We start from the raw sequence: 21,823 nt of genomic DNA, 5'->3' as shown, positions 1-21,823 counted from the left end.
GTCTTAGTATTATAGCACAGGCTATAGCCTGCATTAGCTTCCTAAGTGATAAGATTATAAGAAAGTACCACCATACACAGCTTGCTAGGTTTTGACTTGACAAATTATTTAACTTTTTTTTTTAACAGCTTTTTAGCTTTATTTCTCTAAGGGCATTGCCAATTCCCTAGGACTTACAGAAATATGTATATATATATATATATATATATATGTATATGTTATATAATATATATAAGTATATAAATATATATATATATACACATATACACATAATACATATTTTTTTGGGTTGTAGAGCTTGAACTCTAGGCCTGGGCGCTGTCCCTGCGCTCTTCAGTTCAAGGTGAGCCTCTACCTCTTGAGCCACAGTGCCACTTCTGGTTTTCTGGTGGTTTATTGAAGAGTCTCACGGACTTTTCTGCCCAGAATGGCTTTGAACTGTTTGTTATCTTCAGATCTCAGCCTCCTGAGTATAGGATTACAGGTGTGAGCCACAAGACAACCGGCTATTTACACATGATTAAAGCATATAGAAGGTATCTTTATTTTTTATTTTTTTGGTCCGTCATGGGGCTTGAACTCTGGGCCTGGGTGCTGTCCCTCATCTCTTCAGCTCAAGGTGAGCGCTCTACCCCATGAGCCACAGCCCACTTCCAGTTTTCTAGTCCACTTCCAGTTTTCTAGTGGTTTATTGGAGATAAGAGTCTCACGGACTTTCCTTGCCTGGGCTGGCTTTGAACCATCATCCTCAGATCTCAGCCTCCTCGGTAGCTAGGATTACAGGCGTGAGCCACCTGCGTCCAGCACAGTATCTTTATTTTTTATCGCAGGACTTTTCAACCTTTTTAACAACACCATCTTAAAAAAAAAAACAACAAAGAACGCACCACCACCTTGTATGCATCATTTTACCTAGAAATAGAAGAGAGAAAAAAATTACTTATTTTAGTTAAAACATAGGTAGGAACCTAATTATCCCAGCCCTTCCTGTTTCTTCAATGATAACTTCTGAAGAACAGCTATAGGAAACTACAGAAAAATTAATAGTTAATCACAGCTGAATGTAAGTTCTGATGGAGTTTTATGCTCTGGTTAGAACTAGAGACATAGGCAGTACCAAGTGTTGTAGACTTCATATGCTCTGTTAAGGAATTTTAACTGAAACTGTGGAGAAACCATTACAGTTTTTAGGGAAATGAGTACTAGTTGGATTGCTTAATAAAAACAATGTAGTAGTCTCAGAAAGAAGATCATTTTTGAGACTGTTGTAATAGTGTTGTCAACTATGGCACAAGTATAGAGACATTAGGATGAGTGAGAGAAATTGAAAGAGGCAGAAAATGGGCGACCAGTTATATTTTAGTGATAAAGGGAAAATATCAAAGTCAGTTTTTTTCTGTCTTGAATACTTGGTTGCAATCAACCAAATCAAAAAAATTAAAAAAAATATATAAATGTGAACGATGATGAGAAAAATAGTTTTAGGTAGAAAAAACTTGATTTTGAAGTACTATTAGAAATCTGGCTGCAAAAATTGAGGCAGTTGAATGCATATTCTAAGGGAGGTATTCATGGGAACAAGAAAAGTTTACCCCCAGATTTATACTTTATTGGTAAGTTGAAAGGTCACTTATAACAAGTAGTGAGAACGTGATCTAACACAAGTTTTGTGTCGAATATTAAGTGTATTTTTTTGTCATTTCTAATAATACATTCTTCAGCTTTTCTAGTAATCAGAAACATAGATATCTGTCAGGCTATTTGTTTATATTATGACTTATTTATTACTGTTTCTGCATCCTATCCAAATTTCCCCTTAGGGCAATGAACATGTATAGGTGTTTATACTTCCAGTCTAATAATGCTAATGTTTCTGCTATATCTGGTTCTGAAGCCCCAACATGGTTGCTAATTTTTATCTTTGTATTTAGACCAAATTGAATCAATATCTTTTGAAGTAGGTTTTTTATAATGTATTTTATATATGATGTTTTTCTTTAAAATATTAGATTTTTACTGTTAAATGAAGGTGTGAAAACATATATAGTAATTATGAATGCACTTAAATTCTTGCCAGTACAATTTTTCTTTGTATTTATTATTTATTGGTACATTTTTAAGGTAATAATTCTTAAAGTTTCTATTTTTTTAAAATAGATATGATGATGCTATACAGCTATATGATCGAATTTTACAAGAAGATCCAACTAACACTGTAAGTTTCCAAATGGGCCTGAAGATGATCTAATGTTTAACTTAAAAGCTACAATTAATTCACAGAGCAAAATCATATAAAACTACATATGGACCAGGTTTCATTAAATAAATTTGATATTTTTCACCGAGATTTGACTTCTAGAAGATGTCTTAGTAGAAAATAAATTTGTTGAAATTTGAGGGAGAATCAGATGTATTCTTATATATAAGCCTAGCAAAGTTCTGTTTTTATAACATTTTATAGATAAATACTAACTTGTTTATGTAGTTATTTTTTAGTTGTTTTAATAAAAAATGAAGTAATTAAATCCTTTAGTGCTTAGGTAAACATTTTTGAACAGGTGATTAATTCGGTTTTTCTGGATACATTATTTTTACATCAAACACTATCCAATTGTCTCTCAGTCCTTTTTTTCTTGAAGTAGTAACTCAATACTCTCATAAGCCACCAAAATGTTTCTATCTCACCACTATATAAGTTTCATTCCTATATCCTTTGAAAACAATGTTCTAGCTCTTGATGGAGAAACAAGGCCATATAAGATTCAGGATTAATGAACCTATTAGAAGATTTGACTTTACTGTTAAACCTTGAAGTTACTGTGCAGAAGACACTTTTTCTTTTTTTCAAAGCAACTTTAAGGGCTTCTCAATACTAAGAAAGTTGTGCCTCATTCTTACCCATAGTTGTGAATCACATTTTTGTCATTATTTGATTATCTGCATTGTTTAAAAGTGATTACATGATTGTATTTGTATTGTTCCTCTTTTCCTACATCTGCAAGATAGAAATTAGGTTATTCATTCATGCTTTAAGAGACTAGCCTTCAAACTAGCATACATTATTACTTGAAAAACAGTTGTTTTCAGTATTCTTGATTCTAGGAGGAGAAAGTGAATTAAACATCTTGGCTTTGCTTTTATAGAGGCAGTGTAATGTAATAATTTTATTGTGGTCTTTGAAATACATTTGTGTTTCTGGGGTTTGAACTGAGATTCTGATGCTCATTAGAAAGACACACTACATTTCAGCTTCCTTTTTCCCCTGGTTTGGTTTGGTTTGGTTTTGTTGCTTTAGAGTTGTTGTTTTTTAAATTGTGTGTGTGTGTGAGAGAGAGAGAGAGACAGAGACAGAGACAGAGACAGAGAGACAGACAGAGAGAGAGACAGAGAGAGAGAGAATGTGTGTGTGTATGTCTTGATGTTTGAACTCAGGATATGGATGCTGTCCCTGAACTATTTTGCTCAAGGCTAGTGTTCACTTGAGCTCAGCTCCTCTTTCAACTTTTTGGTGGCTAATTGGAGAAAAGAGTCTCTTGGACTTTTCTGCCTGGTCTGGCTTAAAACCTCAATTCTCTCTGTTGTCCTAAATTCTGATTCTTGATGACTTGCTGCATAGGACTTGAAGAATGAGTGTGGATTAAGAAAAAACAGATAGTGAGTTGGGGGAAAACATTAAATTTCAAATGAGTAACACAAAGTAAGTCTTATCATTTTTAAAGTATAGGAAGAGTACATTGATTAGAACATAAGTTTTCAGTTTCTTCTTTGGAGAAGATAATGAAGTGGGATACCACTCCCCCATTTTGTTTTGTGTATGTTTTGTTTGTTTAAGACTTCATGAAATGGGCATTCAGGACGTGCATACTTTTGCTAAAAATGATACTACAAAATATGTTAAAAAGTAATACAGTTCTTGTACTTTTTGGGGGGCCCAAGTTTTCCTTCCCATCGGCAAACACTGTAAATTAATTTTTTTGTGTTTTTCAGAGATTTTTGTTTTTATGTACATACAAGTATGTATTTTGACGATCGCTTCATGAAAAGTTTCCCCTTTTACAGGGAGAATAGTTGGAAATTCAAGAGTAGTATGCATTACTTAACAATGTGTTTCTGACACATTGTTATTCCATTACCTCCTTCCTTTTGAATTAACTGCAGAGCATTGAAATAGTCTTTTAAGTTCTCCCTGGGTAAACATTTAGATTGATGCATTGTAGTTACTTTTACCTTTATTTTCCATTATTAAAATTTATGCATTACAGTTACTTTTACCTTTATTTTCCATTATTTATAAGAGAATTGGTTTTGTTTTTGGTTTTGTTTTTGTTTTTTTTTCCAGGGCTGAGGACCCAATCCAGGGCCTTGCGCGCACTGGGCGAGCACCCTTCCACTGGGCTAATCCCCCAGCCCCTCTTTTTTTGTTTTTGGTCTTAGGACCTCAACTCTAGTGCTGGGTGCTGTTCTTGAGTTCTTTAGCTCAATGCTAGCACTCTACCACTTGTGCCACAGCTCCATTTCTGGTTTTCTGGTGTTTAATTGGAGATAAGACTCTCACGGACTTTCCTGCCCAGGCAGACTTTGAACCACAATCCTCAGATCTCAGCCTCCTGAGTAACTAGCATTACAGGCGTGAACCACTGCTGCGCGGCTTGAAAGTAATTTTTAAAAGATACATCCTTGCAACATTCTAGAGTTGTCCATTACAGAAGCAAAGTACCCAGTCTGTGGATACAGGCCTCCAGCTTGTGCAGGTGACTACTGACCTAAAAATATTAGTGTGGGTTCCACTATAGAGGAATGATTTTATGGTTAAATAACTGAGAAAGCTAAACATAATTACATACTTTCAGTATATCCTTTATGAAACTCAGACTGTTGATACACCATATATTACATATAACAATTTTTATTATAACTTCATATTTGTTAGTTGCTGTTCATATTTATTTTTTGATTTGTGGCATTTGAATCCATATTTTGTCTTGGTTGTTGTAAAACCTAGAAGGATTGGAACAAGATAATAATATAGTCAGACTATACCAGTGTATGGTTAGAACTATGTGGCAACAATAAATATTAAACATAGATCAAAGGTTTTTTTTTCTTTAAAGGTAGATACCATTTATATAATCCCATTATATGTTCTAGTGGTGTTGCTTTACAGTGACACTTGGAGGTGGTAGGAATATCAAGGTTTTAATAGATTAAGAAGACTGATAACTAACAGTTGATTCCATCTGTGTTTTCAAAGTATGACTCTTGCTTTACCCAACCAACTGTGGAAGAAACAGTGTCATGAAAAATGAAAAGAACAAATTAAATTGTGTTTCAAGCTGGGGGTATGACTCAATTCATCAAACATTTGCCTAGCAAGCTTAAGGCTTTTGAGTTCCATCCCAATGCCACCCCTCAAAAAATGTGTTTCAAATTAAATTGTGTTTGAAATGATGCTGGATTGATGGAATCAAACATTTTTGTCTCCTCAAAGAAATGTTTCTTGATTATTTATTCTTTGATATAAAAAAACAATTTTGTGTGTCAGTCTTGTGTCTTAACCTTAGGGACTGAGGTACTGACCCTGAGCTGCTTTTTTCCCCCTTCTTTCCTTTTTTCTTCTTCTACTTGAGCCACTAGTCCACTTCCAGCTTTTCGGTGGTTAAGTGGAGATAAGTGTTTCACGAATTTTCCTGCCCAGTCTAGTTTTGAACCATGACCCTTAGATTATAACCTTCTGAATAGCTAGAATTATAGTATAGGTATGAGCCACCAACATCTGGCATATTTTGAATTTTTTTTAACAACTAAGACAAGATTTCCATTTTAAGTCTAATAGTCTTCCTAATTGTTTTAATATTTGTATTAACTTTCTGAGCTATTACGTTTGCTTAAATTCTAAATTCTTGAGGCCTATATTACATAAAGAAAACATTCCCAAAATATTTGAGTGTATACTGTGTAACAGGTTTTGTATTGGTCCTTTGGCATAAGCTAAATAATATATATATATATATATATACATATATATATGTATATAACTAAGACACATATAAAACATTTTATTATCAAAATATTTTTATCCTCTCATTTGAATTAAACAAATTAAAGTGATCAAATTTGTACAAATTTGTACAGTTTTTCTGTACCTCTAACCTGAGTCTAGAACTTACTAGTTTGATTAAACAATGTTTCTTTTTCCTGTGCTTCTTTTTCTACTATACAATATTCCACACATAACTCCATAACTTCCTGTTTTACTTTTTTTTAAGCTATCTTTCTTCTTCATACCTTTTCAGTATAAGTATCATATCTGCAACTTTTTTTCATTTTTCTTCCTTTCACTTCTTCCACTGGGACACAGCATGTGTTATATATCCTTGTTATTATGATACTTTTAATTCTCCATTGCTGCCCATTCTACATTATGTCTTTTACTTAAGCTCCCCTGGAGAATTATTTTCTTTTTTCTATCACAGAGTCTGCCAAAGAATAGATAGCTGACACATATTTGATAAGTGCATAAATTCATGGTTGATTTCTGTATTTATTATGTGTAAGACTTGAAAATGCCCGTTTTAAGTATTTTGCTATAAAATAATATCTATTATTTTGTAAGATTGTAGAGTTTTCTCTTAAATTCTGAAAAAATTGTCATAACTCACATTTCTAATGTGAATATCTAGTGATATTCAAGTGCCCTTGGTGAGATTTCTTTTTCCCTAATCTTTACTATCATTCTACTTCTCAAGATATAGATCTTATGAATGAGACAGAGTAAAGGACTTTGGGTTGGATAAAGATTAGGATTTCCTGCTGGCTTTTAATTATCAGAATCTGGATGGTTATTTATTTGGATGAAATGATGCGTACATTTTATGCATCAAAAATAAGGCATATGTGATTGTTAGAGGAATGTTTGAATTCCCTAGTGAGATGTCATGGGGTATGTTTATAAACTCTCACTAAGCAGTAGTTCTACAATGGAATTTCACTGGCATTGAGATAATAATTTGCACAGTCAATTCACCTTCTTTACAAAAACTCAGCAAATCAGGAGGGTCTAATCCTTTATTAATGTCAAACCCACAGGCTGCAAGAAAGCGGAAGATTGCCATTCGAAAAGCCCAGGGGAAAAATGTGGAGGCCATTCGGGAACTGAATGAGTATCTGGAACAGTGAGTGTTTTTACAAGAGGATTGTGTTTTGTTATTCTGATAAATCTTTTTTAATTAAAATGGAATTTGCATTTGATTTTCCTGTTTGCCTCCATGCTGTTCATTTACAGAATATCTACACACTTACTCCTTCCTACTTTCCTCTACTAGATTTGTTGGAGACCAAGAAGCCTGGCATGAACTTGCAGAACTTTATATCAATGAACATGAGTAAGTTGTTAAGCACACATACGATTTTATTGAATTAGTTTTCAATACTATAAGTTCACAAGACAGTGATTTCTAAAGGAATAGTGAGAGGTGTGAATCACTTGTATTTGTATTTGAAATGAGAGATAAAATAAATGAATAATTGAATGAAAAACAAAACCAATAATTTACAGATCATAATATGTGAATAATTATTAAGTAGATCATTTATGTTCTTCTGGTTAATTTGGAAAATAAGTTTTCCTTTCAAATGTAGATAGCAAGAGCTTCATTTGCTCAGCTGTTATTGTTTATTGAACTAAAATTAGTGAATTTTTAGAGTCTAAATACAAAGAGTCTTATACTCCCTGCTGTTCAAAGATTCTGTCAATTGTATGCATTTTATTAAAGCCTTAATACTAAGAGAAATAACTCTCCCAAAGTAGAAGCATTGTGTTGCCTGGGTTAAAAACTAAGAATAATCAAGAATGTTGAATGCTATAGGAACTTGCTTATTGGATATTTAATGTTTTTGTTAGCTTTGTTATTGATGTGGTGACAGGAGGAAATCCCAGTGTGAGAGGATTAGTGCCAAGTCTTAGCGAAGGTTTTCTAATATCACGGCATTAAGGCTAACCTCTATTTAGAAGCATAGATTCTTTTTCTTCCCTTAATTCTAAATCTGAAGGATATCACACTAGTTCTTCCCTTCTTTCTGAGAGAATAGAATCAGATTCTCACACACATTTCGTATTATGCATGAATACTTAATAATTCTCATACTACATACAACTGATATAGGAAATAAAATAGAATGAAGACATTTGTCTGTTGCCTTGGCCCAGATTTATATATATAATTTCAAATAAAAGACTGAAGTAAAGCGAGAGCTACTATATTCCAGGAACCATTCTTCATTTTTCTACTACATAAAACTTGGTTTATACTTAGGAAACTGTTTACCTAATTCTATTTAGAATGCACACACATGCTTATATATGTTTATATGTACTTGTAGATGAACGTTCTCATTCTTTCATGTATGAGATAGTATATAATACTTACATTTAAATGTTATGAAACTGAATTTTCAGAGTTCACTAAAAAGTATATTGATGATTTTAGTTTTTTTCTAAAACAACAGTCATTTGAAGTTTGTTTTTGACTAAAAGCATTTAAAAACATTTCATGCTGAGTGTGGTGGTTCAGGCCTATAATATTAGCACTCAGAAGGTTGAGGCAAGAGAGCTAAGAGTTTAAGACTAGCCTGGTTACAATAGATAGACCTTGACTCAGGAAAACAAAAAGTAGATAACTGAGTAAATAAAAATATTTCAGATCATCAGACATGTCTGTTTTCTACTTAAAAAATACCCATTGCAGAAAATTTGGAAAACTCAGAAAGGTATACAGTCCAAGACAAATTTTACTTATAATTCCAGCAACCAAGTTAATGCATAGTTTTCAACCCATTTAAATCATGTGAACGCTTATTCTTTGCCTTATTACGAACTTTTGGTACCAGCTTAGTTAAAGGGACATGTAAAAGAAACTCTCTTGATTGAGACATTGTAAATAGAAACAACTTTTTGCCTTTCCTTTTAGAAAGTTAGGTATTAGATATGTAGGAGTTAGATTTATAGTTATAATACTTTCATTCTAGGTATTCAATCATCCTCTCAGTCACTCACTAAATTTCTCTCATGTTTCAAGAATCACTGCTAAGTTTTCCATATAAAAAATGTGTAAAAGAGCTGCAGATATAGGATGAGAATCTATAAGTAAGATCCTTTATAGATCTAAAACATGCTATAATTATGGGTAGACTGAGAGGTGAAATTGGTTCTTCAAGACCTTTGGGTTTAATGCTTATGCCTCATTTTTTTTTCTATCATCACTTAAAATTCCATTAAAATGATAACTGGTTTTCATTGGGGGTAGTGTGCATCCAAGTAGTGTCTGTAGTGTTTATATAGCTCTCTGGAGTTGCAAAGCCTGGGATTCTGTTTATACTTCTGTGCCTCATTGTTCTCAGGTATAGATTAGTGAAGATGATTTTCTATTTTTTAGTATTTTGTAGGATAAAATAAGTCTATATATATATATAATACATTTGGTATAGCATGTAACACTTAATAAAAGCTTGCTATTATAGTTAATAAGCATGTATGGAATTGAATAAAATACTTCTTAAAGTAAATATACTAGGTGTTAATGTAGGAGTGTGTACCCTAAATATATGGATGATAAATACTACAATTAACTATAGGTTATAGGTTGCCTTTTTCTGTTTTGTAGTATCATCACCTCAGAATAAATCTGAACACCTATATTCTTTAGGATTTCCTATAGTGAGGATATTCACAAAGCTTTTAACATATAAATAAAGTACATTTAGGTAAAATGCAGTCATATGGCCTAAAGTTGTTTCTTCAGGGCATTTTTTGCAGTTCGTCCCATAGGTTTTCAGGAAGATTTTTGTTTTACTACCTCATAGTTTAATAGTAGTAAAGGCCATATCAAAACTAACTTGATTCATCGGTTTAGAAGTAAACTTAAGTAATGAGAGGTCTTTGTAGTAGAGTAGAATATGTCATATGTTTAAATCTATACATATATATTATATATGGATGTTTATATATTACATATTCATATATAAATATATACATACACATATAAAATTAGACAGTACTTAGTAAAATATTTATTTCCTTTTATATATTAAATACTTACAGACTTACAGCCGTTTCTTTATATATTGATCCAAAGTCTTAAAGCCCATGTTACTACTAATATTTAGATGTCATAATAATGACCCAGTCTATTCTATAATTCATAGACTGATTTAGATTTTAAGTATATATTTATTTCATTAAAAATTGTAATGTCATTGGTATTTTTGAGTTCAAGAGAATTACTAATGAAACTACTTGAATTGTTTTAGGAATACATATCTAACATTGCTAAAATTATTTTTATACCTGCCTAAGATAAAACTAGTTATATTAGTTAAGGTAAAATACTTAAGACTGGTTGCTTAAGTTTTCTCCTGTTGATATTTTTTAGCTATGCAAAAGCAGCCTTTTGTTTAGAAGAGCTTATGATGACTAATCCACACAACCACTTATACTGTCAGCAGTATGCTGAAGTAAGTATTTTCAGAAACAGCAACTGTATGTGATTTTATTTGTTTTGCTATTGGATATTGCATGGTATTAATATTTTCTTAATATTAGGCAATTATATAAATGTTTATAATATCCGTTGAATATTGAATTATAAGAATAAAATTTTTGGCCAAAATTTTTATGTTTTTATTGGTCACTCGTTTCTTCTTCAGAGAAGTCTGTCTTTAAGTCTTTAGCCCACTTATTTATGCGATTGTTGTTTCTTTGAGGATTTGGTTTTGGGGGTTTAATTTTTTGAGCACTAAATATATTTTAGATATGAGGCCCTTGTGTGATATATAACTAGTAAAGATCTTCTCTCAGTCTGTGGGCTTCCTATTTATCCTGCTAGCTATGTCCTTTGCCATGCAGAAACTCTTTTGTTTAATGCAATCCCATTTCTCCAGACTTTCTTTCTATTGTGTATCTGGATCTTTACTTAGGAAGTTTCAACCTGTCTCAGGAAGCCCTAGTGCTTCCCCTATCCCCTCTTGTAACATTTTCAGAGTATCTGGTCTTACATAGAAGTTTTTGAGCCATTTGGAATGGAAATAGGAGAGTTTTTTTGTTAATTGTACTATTTGTAGTTATTTTTTTCTTTATTTTTCCTCTGGCTTATTCCCTGTTTTTGATTTCTGTACCCTTTGTTTTGTGTGTAAGTTTACCTGATTTGGGGAAGGGAAAGGGAATCACAGAAGTAGTGGGACAAAGGGTGAACCAATGCAACAGTGATACTCACTAGACACTATGTTGGAAGTGAACTTTACAACTTGTTAGGGAAGGGAGTTAAGGGAAAAAAGTGGGAGAAAATGAGGGAGGAGGTAACACTTCAAAAAGAAATGTACTCATTTGCCTTAGGTAACTAACCCATCTGTACATCACCTTTACAGTAAATTTTTTAAAAAAAATAACAAAATGTGTAATATTGCAATTTAACTTTTCATTTAAATTCTATTTAAAAGTGGTGTTTCTGGACTTTTGTGCAGTATTTGAATACTATATTCTTTCCTAATAATTTTACAATTGTCACTCTTTAATTGCTTCTGAAGCATTTATAATGATTATGGTTCTAAAAATCTGTATCCTTTAGTATATTCATATTAAGACCAGTATTTTAGGATGTAGAAATATTTATTTACTTTGTTCACTGCTATTAGGAATAGCAGTACAATTTAATGCTGTAAGGTTAGAAGGATTTAATTATTATAGAATGTAAAAGGATAATTCAGTATCTTAAGTTTAGGCTTATCATATGGTGATAAAAAATAGAATGTTTTGAGGCACATTCAAGGCAGTTGAAATAGAGATTGTATTGAGCTTTTTTATTGTGGCAACGTTTTTGTTTTAGAAACTACTCAGTTTTTAATGTTTATAGAACAAAATAGCTTATTGGGAGAAGTTATGCTTTAAATTTTAGATTAACTTGAAAAATCCTAAAGTGAATTCTTTTACCATCTTGCATTTGTTTGCAGAGTATCTGTTTTGATTACTTAATGTCTATGGTACAATGAAACATGCTATATTTCAAAGTAGTAAAATAAACAGGTTTCAGTGCTCTGCAACTTTTAACAGGTCAAATATACCCAGGGTGGACTTGAAAATCTTGAACTTTCAAGAAAGTATTTTGCACAGGCATTGAAATTGAACAACAGAAATATGAGAGCATTGTTTGGGCTTTACATGGTAAGTTGAAGTGTATGTTTAATGTTACTTTTGCAAAACTTGTCACTTAAAATCCATATTAACACCCCCACCAATCATTCTTTGCTTGTTGTTATATTTTATTGATTAGCATTTTTTCCTCTAGTTAATTATGAATAATAAATTATAAGACAGAATTATAGTTGAATATTAATATATTCTAGCTGCTTACCACTTCATTGTAAAATACCTTTTATTAGTGTATCAGGATCATGAAATTCAATAGCATTGAACATAGTACTTTTCAATTGTTTTCATAATGTATTACCCAATACTCTTGTATTTCTTACCTAATTATATTAAACAATGCCAATAAAAGACACTAGACATAAAATCTCAAGTATATCAAATTAAAATGTTTTTTATGGTGTAGAAATACAGGGAATTGTGGAAGGATGTAGTTACAGTTTTGCCAAATGAAATTTCAGAAGAGTCAATTTAGCAAGCACTACTGGAAGTAGAAGAATTAATTGGGCTTTAAAATAGAACCTTTGCAGTAAAAAAGAATTTTTAATAGCTTATGGTTTTTGAAATTTTGTTTATTCTAGTCCTTTTATGGACTTCATGATTTTTTTTTCTTGTTTGAGTATAATAAAAAGAATTAATTTGAAAAGAAAAGGGATTGAGAAAAACATGAATAATTTTAGAAAGGAAATATAGTTAGACAATATTTCAAAGGAATTTCAAGGAAATTTTCCTGGATTCTAACAGAACTAATTGTAGTGACTTGGATGGATACTGTAGTTAGCAGCATCTCTTTGCTAAATAGATCAATAATATTACCAGTAATAGGATATACAAAGCACCTTTAGTGACAGGCATTGTTTTTCATTCTACTTCCTAATTTTTTCTATTCTACTTGGCCATTTTTTTAACTGTATTTTTTTGTGTTGTCTTTTTTGGTGCTGAGGATTGAAACCAGGACATTGCACTTGCTAGACGAGCTCTTTGCCACTGAGCTACATCCCAGCCCTCTACTCTCTTTTGTTGTACCAGTCTTGATGGTACTGAGGATTGAACTTAGGGCCTCACCATGTGAAGCAAGCAGTTTTCCACTTAAACCATGTTGCAAATCCTCTTGCTCTTTTAGTTTGCTTTTCACAAAATGTGTGAGATTTTGCCTAGGCTGGACCTTGATGGGATTACAAGTATGCATACCAATACTCAGGTCACTTATTTTTAAATCACTAAATCCTCACATCAACTATTTCAGTGGTAGTCACTCATACCATTTCACAAATGGTAAAACTGAGAGAATTAATTAATTTACACAGTGTTGAACCTAGCTCCTGAGAGATTGAACTGGAATTTCAGTCCATGCATTTGATCCCAAATCTGTTTGTTACCACTAGATTTACTGAAATTCATATCAAAAAGGTAATATGAAATGTTTTGATGTATAACTTATAGATATTTCAGTGACAGGGGAAACATATTAAAGAAAAAAACCCAAGTCATAGATGGAAACACAGGCTAAACCTTTTTTAATCACATGGACAGATTGTTTTTAAGCATAAGATATGTCCAGGAATAAGACACAATTTATACTTTATTCTCTACAGAAATATAACCCTATATTTTAAATTTACCTGTGATTTTTAGTTTTATAGTTTGTTTCATGGATGTCAGTCATATTAATAAGAATCCCTCACAGGCATTTTTAAAAAGGAGATGGTGGATCAAATGGTAATCACTAATGAGTTCTGTAGAACACAATTTGAAAGATTTGATATAATGAAAAGAGAAAGGATTAGAGATAATTATCTCTTTTATTTCAGACTCAAGTCTGATTACGTCTGTTGGACTTTTTTTTTTGTAGTGTATAAAGATGGGCTAAATTATTTTTGAAGTTCTGTCTGTTAAATTCAGGAATTCTGATTTTAGACAGAATATATGATTCAGAAAAAGGAAGTAGCTAATAATATCCTAATAATAAAAATGTTCTTCTGGCTTATGAAGTGTTTTTGTACTTCTTTAACTGTTTGGGAATCTTACCTTTAGTACCTGTGGTAAATGCATAATTAAATAACATTACATATTAAAATGCCTTTTGTTTTTCTTATTATTTTGCAGTATGCCATATTTTAAAACAATTTTAAACACTGATTTCATTCAGGTTTATTTTTACTTTAAAATTTGTTGTACAGTATTTTCAAATTTTGTGTTTTATCTTCTCATTACAATTGTGACCCTTACATGTTTTTTTATTATCTTGACTGGAAAAAAAAGGAACTTTTTTTCCTGACTCTTTTTTTTTTTCTGTTTTTAGTCTGCAAGTCATATTGCTTCAAATCCAAAAGCAAGTGCAAAAATGAAAAAGGACAACATGAAATATGCTAGTTGGGCTGCTAGTCAGATAAATAGAGCATATCAGGTTTGTATAGCAAATTTTCTTTTTTTGCTACTACATTTATTACAATTTTGTTATTACTATTTTAGTAATTATGTTGCTATATGACCTGTCTCTATAGTTTTTGTGACAGTTAAATGTGATTCAGATTTTTCTGACTCTAGTCCTCTATTGTATCCTATAAAAGTATTGAATTATACAGTATTACACTAAGTTTGAAATGTTTCTTTAAAGACACAGCTGAGTTTAAATAGTGTATTTTCCCTTTAGTTGTTGAATTTTTGTTTTGTTTTGCACTACTGAGGATTAAATTTAGGATTACCCAAACTTAAGGGGAAAGCATTCAATCATTTGAGTATTGCATCTAGTTTAAAGGTTGTATTTCCTGAAAATTAAATGTAGCCAATGATACAAAATATCATTATGTTAATTTCTCTGGTATTTTTGTTTTTTCTTTTTTAATATATGTGTGTATATACTAATTGTTATTATAAAGGTGATGTACAGAGGGGTTACAGTTATATAAGGCAGATAGTGAGTTCATTTTTTTTATCAATGTTACCCCTTTCCTTGCTCTCACCCAATCCCCTCCCCCCAACCCACAAGTTGTATAATACACTTTCAACACAGTATCTAGTGAGTAACCCTACTGCATTTGTTCACCCTTTGTCCCGCCCTTCCTGTGCCCCTCCCCCCCCACTTTATCTTCTTGAAGTTTTTCCTTTAGTCCAATAGATCTTATGATATCTTGTTTTATATTTGGTTAGTTTTCCCAAAGACACGGTGCATTTATTTAGCATTTAGATTCAGTGCTGTTACTTGAGAAAAGATACATTTAGAATCTCAATTGTAAGTATTTTTGTTTTCTGTGTAAGTTTTTTCTTTTCAGGATTCCAATTATAAGTGTATTGGATTTCCTTTTCCTGCCTTCTACTTGCTCCACAACTTTTTCTTTTTTTCTCTTTCTTTTTGTCCTTTATACTTTCTTTCTTAGTGGTTCTTAATGAATTTTATTAGTGTTTTTTTTTTTCTTGTTTTCCGCACTTCAATGCAGTGGCATGACTGGACTGTTTGTAGAGTGGCAAGAGTTAGCATTAGGGTAGGGATACTTTTCTAGTTTGACTTTTGTTTTTGTTACAGGAAACTCAATCATGACCTGCCTATATAGTCTTTGTCACAGTTAAATGTGACTCAGATTTGTCTGACTCTAGTTCTCTGTTCTACCCTATAAAGGTCTTGAATTACAAAGTATTGCACTAAGTTTTAAATGTTAAGTATTGTGGTAACAGATGCATTTTTCTTTCCCTTTTATTCCCTCCTTCCTATCTGGTCTGAACAGTCTCTTCCTCTTGGTCTAGTGTTTCTGTCCTATTCAGTTTTGTTTCATTTTCTAGCATTATTTCCTCATGTTGTGAGAGTTTTATGTTTTTGAAAGATGAGGTTTACTGGATATTTGGGGAGGATTTGAGGCTTTATTAAAATCTAAGTGGAACCTGTGACCTGGAGGTCGTGTAGGGCCTGAGAAATCATGTTGTTAGACTAGTTTTAATCTCAAATTTGCATGCAGTTTTTTACATTTGTCTCTGAATTGGCGCCTGTGAAGACTTGTTTTGCAGGCCACCTGTAGAGTCATCAATTCTTGTTTGAGGGATTAATATTTGTTCATAATTTTGATATTTTATTCTTACATAACAGTAGGCTTTTTTTTTCCTGTTACTTCCTATATTCACCACATTGCTGTTCATCTTTTTTAGGTAGTACTACTATTGGGGCCATAACCATATTGAATGGTTTTGAAAATTTCCCTGTAAACTAGGCAGTTTTTTTTAAAGTTATCATTTGTAGGCTTGCTTTCTGTTGCATTGTGGGTTTTTTTTTATGTTATCTCTTTGTTTTCCCACTCCTAATTAGAGAAAATTAGGAAGATTTTAAAAAAACAATTAAGTTCCCCTTTAATCACACCACAGTCACCTTTGTGTATTTATATTAGATTATTTTTTATTATTTTTATTATATTATTAATATTAGATAGTATATGTTAGTTCTATTAGCACATTCTATGGCAAAATATTTGCAGATATTAGTAGACTCTGCTAAAGTTGCAATTTGGGGTAGCCTAGATTCCACACAGAATAGGCTCAAAGTTGTATGTTTTAAAGCCACAACTACAGCAAGCAAATATTGATTTGATTTTTATTACACCAATTTTTTTTGGCCTAAATTAGAACTTTATTGAAATGAGAGCACATATACTATGTGTTCTTTGGTGTCTGGCTTCTTTAAGTTAAATAATGTTTTGGGGATTTATTCACCTACTTTTCCATTCCCTTCTATTGTTTTGTTACCCATATTATTTCCCACAACTTGAGTAATTATAAATTTTAGCTCAGTGTAACCCAGTTATTGCAAATTTGATATGAGTTGTTTTTGTAATTTTTCTGATAGATACAAAAGGGAAATATAAAAACTTTAAGCAAATATAACTGTTAGAGAAAAAAAAACAATGAATTTTGAATGATGTAGAAACATATAATGTCCAGAGATTTAATTAAAAAGTTCACAACTCAAACTAAGTGTAGGCATATAATCCAGTTTAAAGTGTATAGTAAAGACTCATTGAGATTATAATTATAAATGAGAAAAGGTGAGTTTTTAAGATCCACTTTCCTTTCTTAGTTTCCACTTACTAATGAATCAGAACTTGGTTTAGCATGTTTGATTTAAGCAGACAAGTTTGAATATTGCTCTTGAAAAACTTTAATGAGAATCTACTAATTTTTCAGATAATTCTTCTCAAGTACATGATAAATTCTTCCATCCTTATAATCCATATGTCATTTATGGTTACAGAGGTGATTCTGTTACTCTTGTGGGAAATAGACAATTCAAGATTTGAAGAAAAATTATTCCAACTTAGTTAAATTGCCATATATTCAAGAACTGACAACATAATTGCATGTCAGATAAAATGTAAAGTGATAGATTATTTTTTATAGCTTTCTTTTTATTTGTTCTGACACAAGTAAGTTAGCTTGGTTTATTCTAAATGGCTGTTGTTTTAGTAGTGCTGACACTATCTTAGGTGATTTTTAAAAATTAGCTAATTTTGAAAAATTTTTCTATTTTGATTATTTTAAATATAAAGCAAGAAAAATGGTATATTCTAAAAGACATATTAGGTCTTGAGTTTTTCAAAAGTTTTAACAGCTTTCATAAATGTTAATGTGTGATGTGTTAGTCTATACCTTCCTCCTAGCCATCAAAGATTTTTTTTTTTTTACAAAATTAGCCCTTAAAATATCTGATTAGAACCATTCCTGTTTACATTGTTAGGCAGTGGTAAATGAAAGCCTTTCTGTTCTTAGTAAATCCTTGTGAAGGTGAATTTATCAATTGGATAAGCATGCCCTATGCCCTTTATTTGCCAAGTGAAATTAGAAAAAAAATGTTTTAAATATAATACTGTGGCCACATTTTGTAATTGTGGCTATAATTTCAGCACTTCTGTTCCCTTCAGTAGAGATGCCTTACAACAAGCAATATGAACTTGATTTCTGTAAGCTTTTTACTTTTCCTGGCATTTCCCTTTTACTTACTCTTATCAAATAAAGAAGAAACAAATGTCTTAGGAAGTAGTGGAATTATGTTAAGCAATAGCCAGAAGGTCAGAGGCAGGTTACCAGTTCCTGAAGCCTTTGGGTTCTATGATGTTACCTGTGCTTGATCACTTAATCTGTCTGAACAGGTCATGAGGAGCTTGCCAAATTAAGTTAATTACAAAAGAGAAGAAACACCTCATAAATCAAGGACTGAATACTGCTTAAAACAACATTGCTATTTGAAGAAACATTCAGTCACTTGAAAATATGTTAACTGGAAAATACTAGGCATTGTTCATAGCATAGTACTTTACCATGAGAAAATAGGTAGATATAATAAACTTTGTTCCACACTCAAAACACTTATTTGGTGAATCTGTTGTGTTAAATCGGATTGATAAATAATAAATGGCCAGTTCAGTTAGAAAATTCATTTTGAAGTCAGCATGGGGTATTCAACAGTGAATACAAATTATGTGTGTTGTATTGAAATTAATGTACCATGAATTTGCTTTTAAATATACATACTAATTTCTGCAGTTTTTTTATTTATAAAATCCAATCTTGTTTAATTTTATAAAGTAAATTTTACTGCTCATGAAAACTTTAATGTATATTTTTTAAATATAGAGGTATATCATTTTAATATGTAGCATAAAGTCTTACCTGACAACTTTTTGTCCCTCAAAGATAACATTTAGTCAACTAGTAAATCTGGAAAGTTAAGTTAATAACTCACTGTACCTAATTTTTGAGGTTTCTTGAAACTTGAAAGTGTTTAATAAAAAGTACTTTCCTTCATACTGGGCCTTTTTGAAATTGTAAAAATCTGTTCAGAATGGAGAAAAATACAAATGGACCATAAATTTACATAAGTATGATTATATTTCATTAAAATTATACTTTTTAAATATTTTCGGGTCTGAATATAGGGTAATTTTTAAATCAAGTCTGTGATGTTGCCAGTTCTCAGTACTTAAACTGACCAAGTATGCAGTGAAATATTTACACTTCACCTGAAGATAAAAATCTTAATGAAATATCTGTTGAAGAACCTATTTCATTTAATGCTAGTGGTAAAATAGTCTTAAGTTTCATTAGCAATATGAAGGGAAGATTGTGATATTTTTTGAACCAACCTCTGAAATAAAGCCTAATTGAGCTCTGGTTTTTTTTTTCTTTGTTTTTTGGTATGTGTAATTAGTTTGCAGGTCGAAGTAAGAAGGAAACCAAATACTCTCTTAAGGCAGTTGAAGACATGTTGGAAACATTGCAGATCACCCAGTCTTAAAGTTTCAGAAACTCTTTGACATTGGATTCTACAACTGCACAATTGAACTGATTGGCCTGTGACTTATTTACTAAATGCCCATTGCTATTTATATTCTAATTTTCTGTGAAGAAAGTGGTTGTAAAGAATGTGTTTATATAAACCTAAAAATGCCTTTTACTACTAAGCAGGAAGATGGAGAAAATCCATTGAAAAAAGATTTAAGACCTATTGATTGTACATCAGTCTCTTCATATCACATATATATTATAACTGCTTTTAAATCACAATATGATGTAGAAATAATCTTGTTAAATAAACTGTAATGATTTATTAAACTTGCATATACAGATTCTAGCTTCTTTTTTGCTTATACTCAGAGTCTGTATTTTGCTTTCGAATTAAATTTCTAGTTAATGTCCCACTGATAATAAAAAAAACACAGTAATCCTAACTTGTCTAAGAAAATTATTTTGACTTTGTTAATAGTGTCAGGTTGGATTTTGTTCTGCAATTTAGTGAGCTGTTTCAATTATTTAACTGCCCTGTTATTCTGATCAGTTTTGCCTTGAAGTATTATGTCACTTGCTAAAGTTAACAGTATCTGTAAATTTTTTCTTTTTACATTGGGATTTTTACCTATAAAATGCCTTAATATTAATATATATCTAACCTTTGTGAAACTTATATTTAGTGTGAATTACATCAAAGGCAGTTAGGGATTACAGAGAATAGAGATTCTTTAGTGACCAAGAATACATTTCTTTTGTAAAAACCTAACCTACTTTTAGAAAGAATTACCTCAATTCTCATATTACCTCCTGAGATGGAATTACAATTTCTTATTGTCTTTGTACAATAAACAACTCTTGTCCTTCCATCACCAATATTTTGTATCTTTCAGTAGGACAGGAAAGACTTTGGAACTTAAACATTTTATTTAGACACAAAAGTTTTTACATAGCAGTTGTTCATCGAGGACAAATATTTATTGTTTGCAGCTTGTAAAGGTAGATGATAGAACAGGTATAGTTTAACCTTATTTTCACTAACAATTTACAAAGGCTTCTGCAGGCTTTTCATTTTGAATTTGTGATTTTGGGGAAAAAAATTATAACCCAGATTTTCAGGAAGAAAACTAACCAATATCAGCTTCCTTTAACGTTTTAGGTAATTTATATGCTTAGAAAATTAATGTGCATATTTAGTCTTCCATGTTACCATCTTATTTTCATTTTTTCTATCATGAATAATGACCAGATGATTAGTATCGTTTATTAAATAACTTCCCATAAGAAGATAATTCTTCCCACAAGAAGATTATATCTTTCTCTTACCATGAAGATCACATCTTGGTACATATGAACTTAGTAACTACATTTTCAACGTGATCAACCATTTCAAATGTATATTTGCTATCCCCTGCCTTTTCTCTGTCTGATCTCCTCTCCTTCAGTTTGCACATTGGCATCAGTTGTACTTGTATAAGTAATCAACAGCCTCCTGTAATTGTCAACCTTAGTTTCACTTGACAGGTTTATATAAGAAATAACTTTAAGCCAGGCATTGGTGGCTCACGCTGGTAGTCTTAGCTACTCAGGAGGCTGAGATCTAAGGATCGCAGTTCAAAGCCAGCCCAGGCAGGAAAGTCTGTGAGACTCTTATCTCCAATAAACCACCAGAAAACCAGAAGTGGCACCGTGGCTCAAGTGGTAGAGTGCTTGCCTTGAGCTGAAGAGCACAGGGACAGCGCCTAAGCCCAGAGTTAAAGCCCCACGACTGACCAAAAAAAAAAAAATTTAGTGTGTGTGTGTGTGTGTGTGTGTGTGTGTGTGCCATGTGCATGCTTGTTTGGGAGGCTTGAACTCAGGACCTGGGTGCTATTCCTGGGTGCTAATGCTTTATCACTTGAGCCATTTCTGATCTTTTTATGGTTAATTGGAGATAAGAATCTCACACTTTTCTGCCCAGGTTGGCTTTGAACCATGATCCTCAGCCTCCTGAGTAGCAAAGGTTACAAACATGAGCTACTGGCACTTAGAAATAGTTTTTTTTTGTTGTTTGTTTTGTTTTTTTAAGGGCAAGCTGGGCACCAGTGGCTCATTCATGTAATCCTAGCTACTCAGGAGGCTGAGATCTGAGGATCGTAGTTCAAACCAGCCCGGGCAGAAAGTCCATGATACTCTCATCTCCAATTAACCACTAGAAAACTGGAAGTGGTGCTGTGGCTCAAGTGGTAAAGCGCTTGCCTTGAGCTGAGTTGAGTGACAGCTCCCAGGCCCAGAGTTCAAGCCTCACAACCAACAACAACAACAAAAACCTTTTATTTACCAAGTACATTGTCAATGTCAAAATTTATAAACTTTGCCTTAAAT

General features: G+C 32.0%; 1 protein-coding gene across 2 annotated transcripts in view; it reads left to right on the top strand.

Moving 5' to 3' along the window:
- Emc2 (ER membrane protein complex subunit 2) overlaps positions 1 to 19,792 on the top strand; it is a 29,349-nt gene extending 9,557 nt beyond the window's left edge. For both annotated transcript variants that reach the window (XM_042673102.1, XM_042673101.1), the window contains exons 5-11: positions 2,158 to 2,215; positions 7,087 to 7,172; positions 7,323 to 7,382; positions 10,428 to 10,509; positions 12,101 to 12,211; positions 14,499 to 14,603; positions 19,383 to 19,792. In XM_042673102.1, coding sequence (XP_042529036.1) covers positions 2,158 to 2,215; positions 7,087 to 7,172; positions 7,323 to 7,382; positions 10,428 to 10,509; positions 12,101 to 12,211; positions 14,499 to 14,603; positions 19,383 to 19,469 — 589 coding nt within the window. In that variant the 3' untranslated portion in view covers positions 19,470 to 19,792. The remainder of the gene's footprint in view (positions 1 to 2,157; positions 2,216 to 7,086; positions 7,173 to 7,322; positions 7,383 to 10,427; positions 10,510 to 12,100; positions 12,212 to 14,498; positions 14,604 to 19,382) is intronic.
- Positions 19,793 to 21,823: the final 2,031 nt, after the last annotated feature.

The sequence above is a fragment of the Dipodomys spectabilis genome, unplaced genomic scaffold (assembly GCF_019054845.1).
Source record: "Dipodomys spectabilis isolate Male_0828 unplaced genomic scaffold, ASM1905484v1 ptg000783l, whole genome shotgun sequence".
Classification (NCBI taxonomy): Eukaryota; Metazoa; Chordata; class Mammalia; order Rodentia; family Heteromyidae; genus Dipodomys; species Dipodomys spectabilis.
Note: the sequence above shows the minus strand (reverse complement) of the source record. Positions and strands in the feature narration are given on the sequence as shown.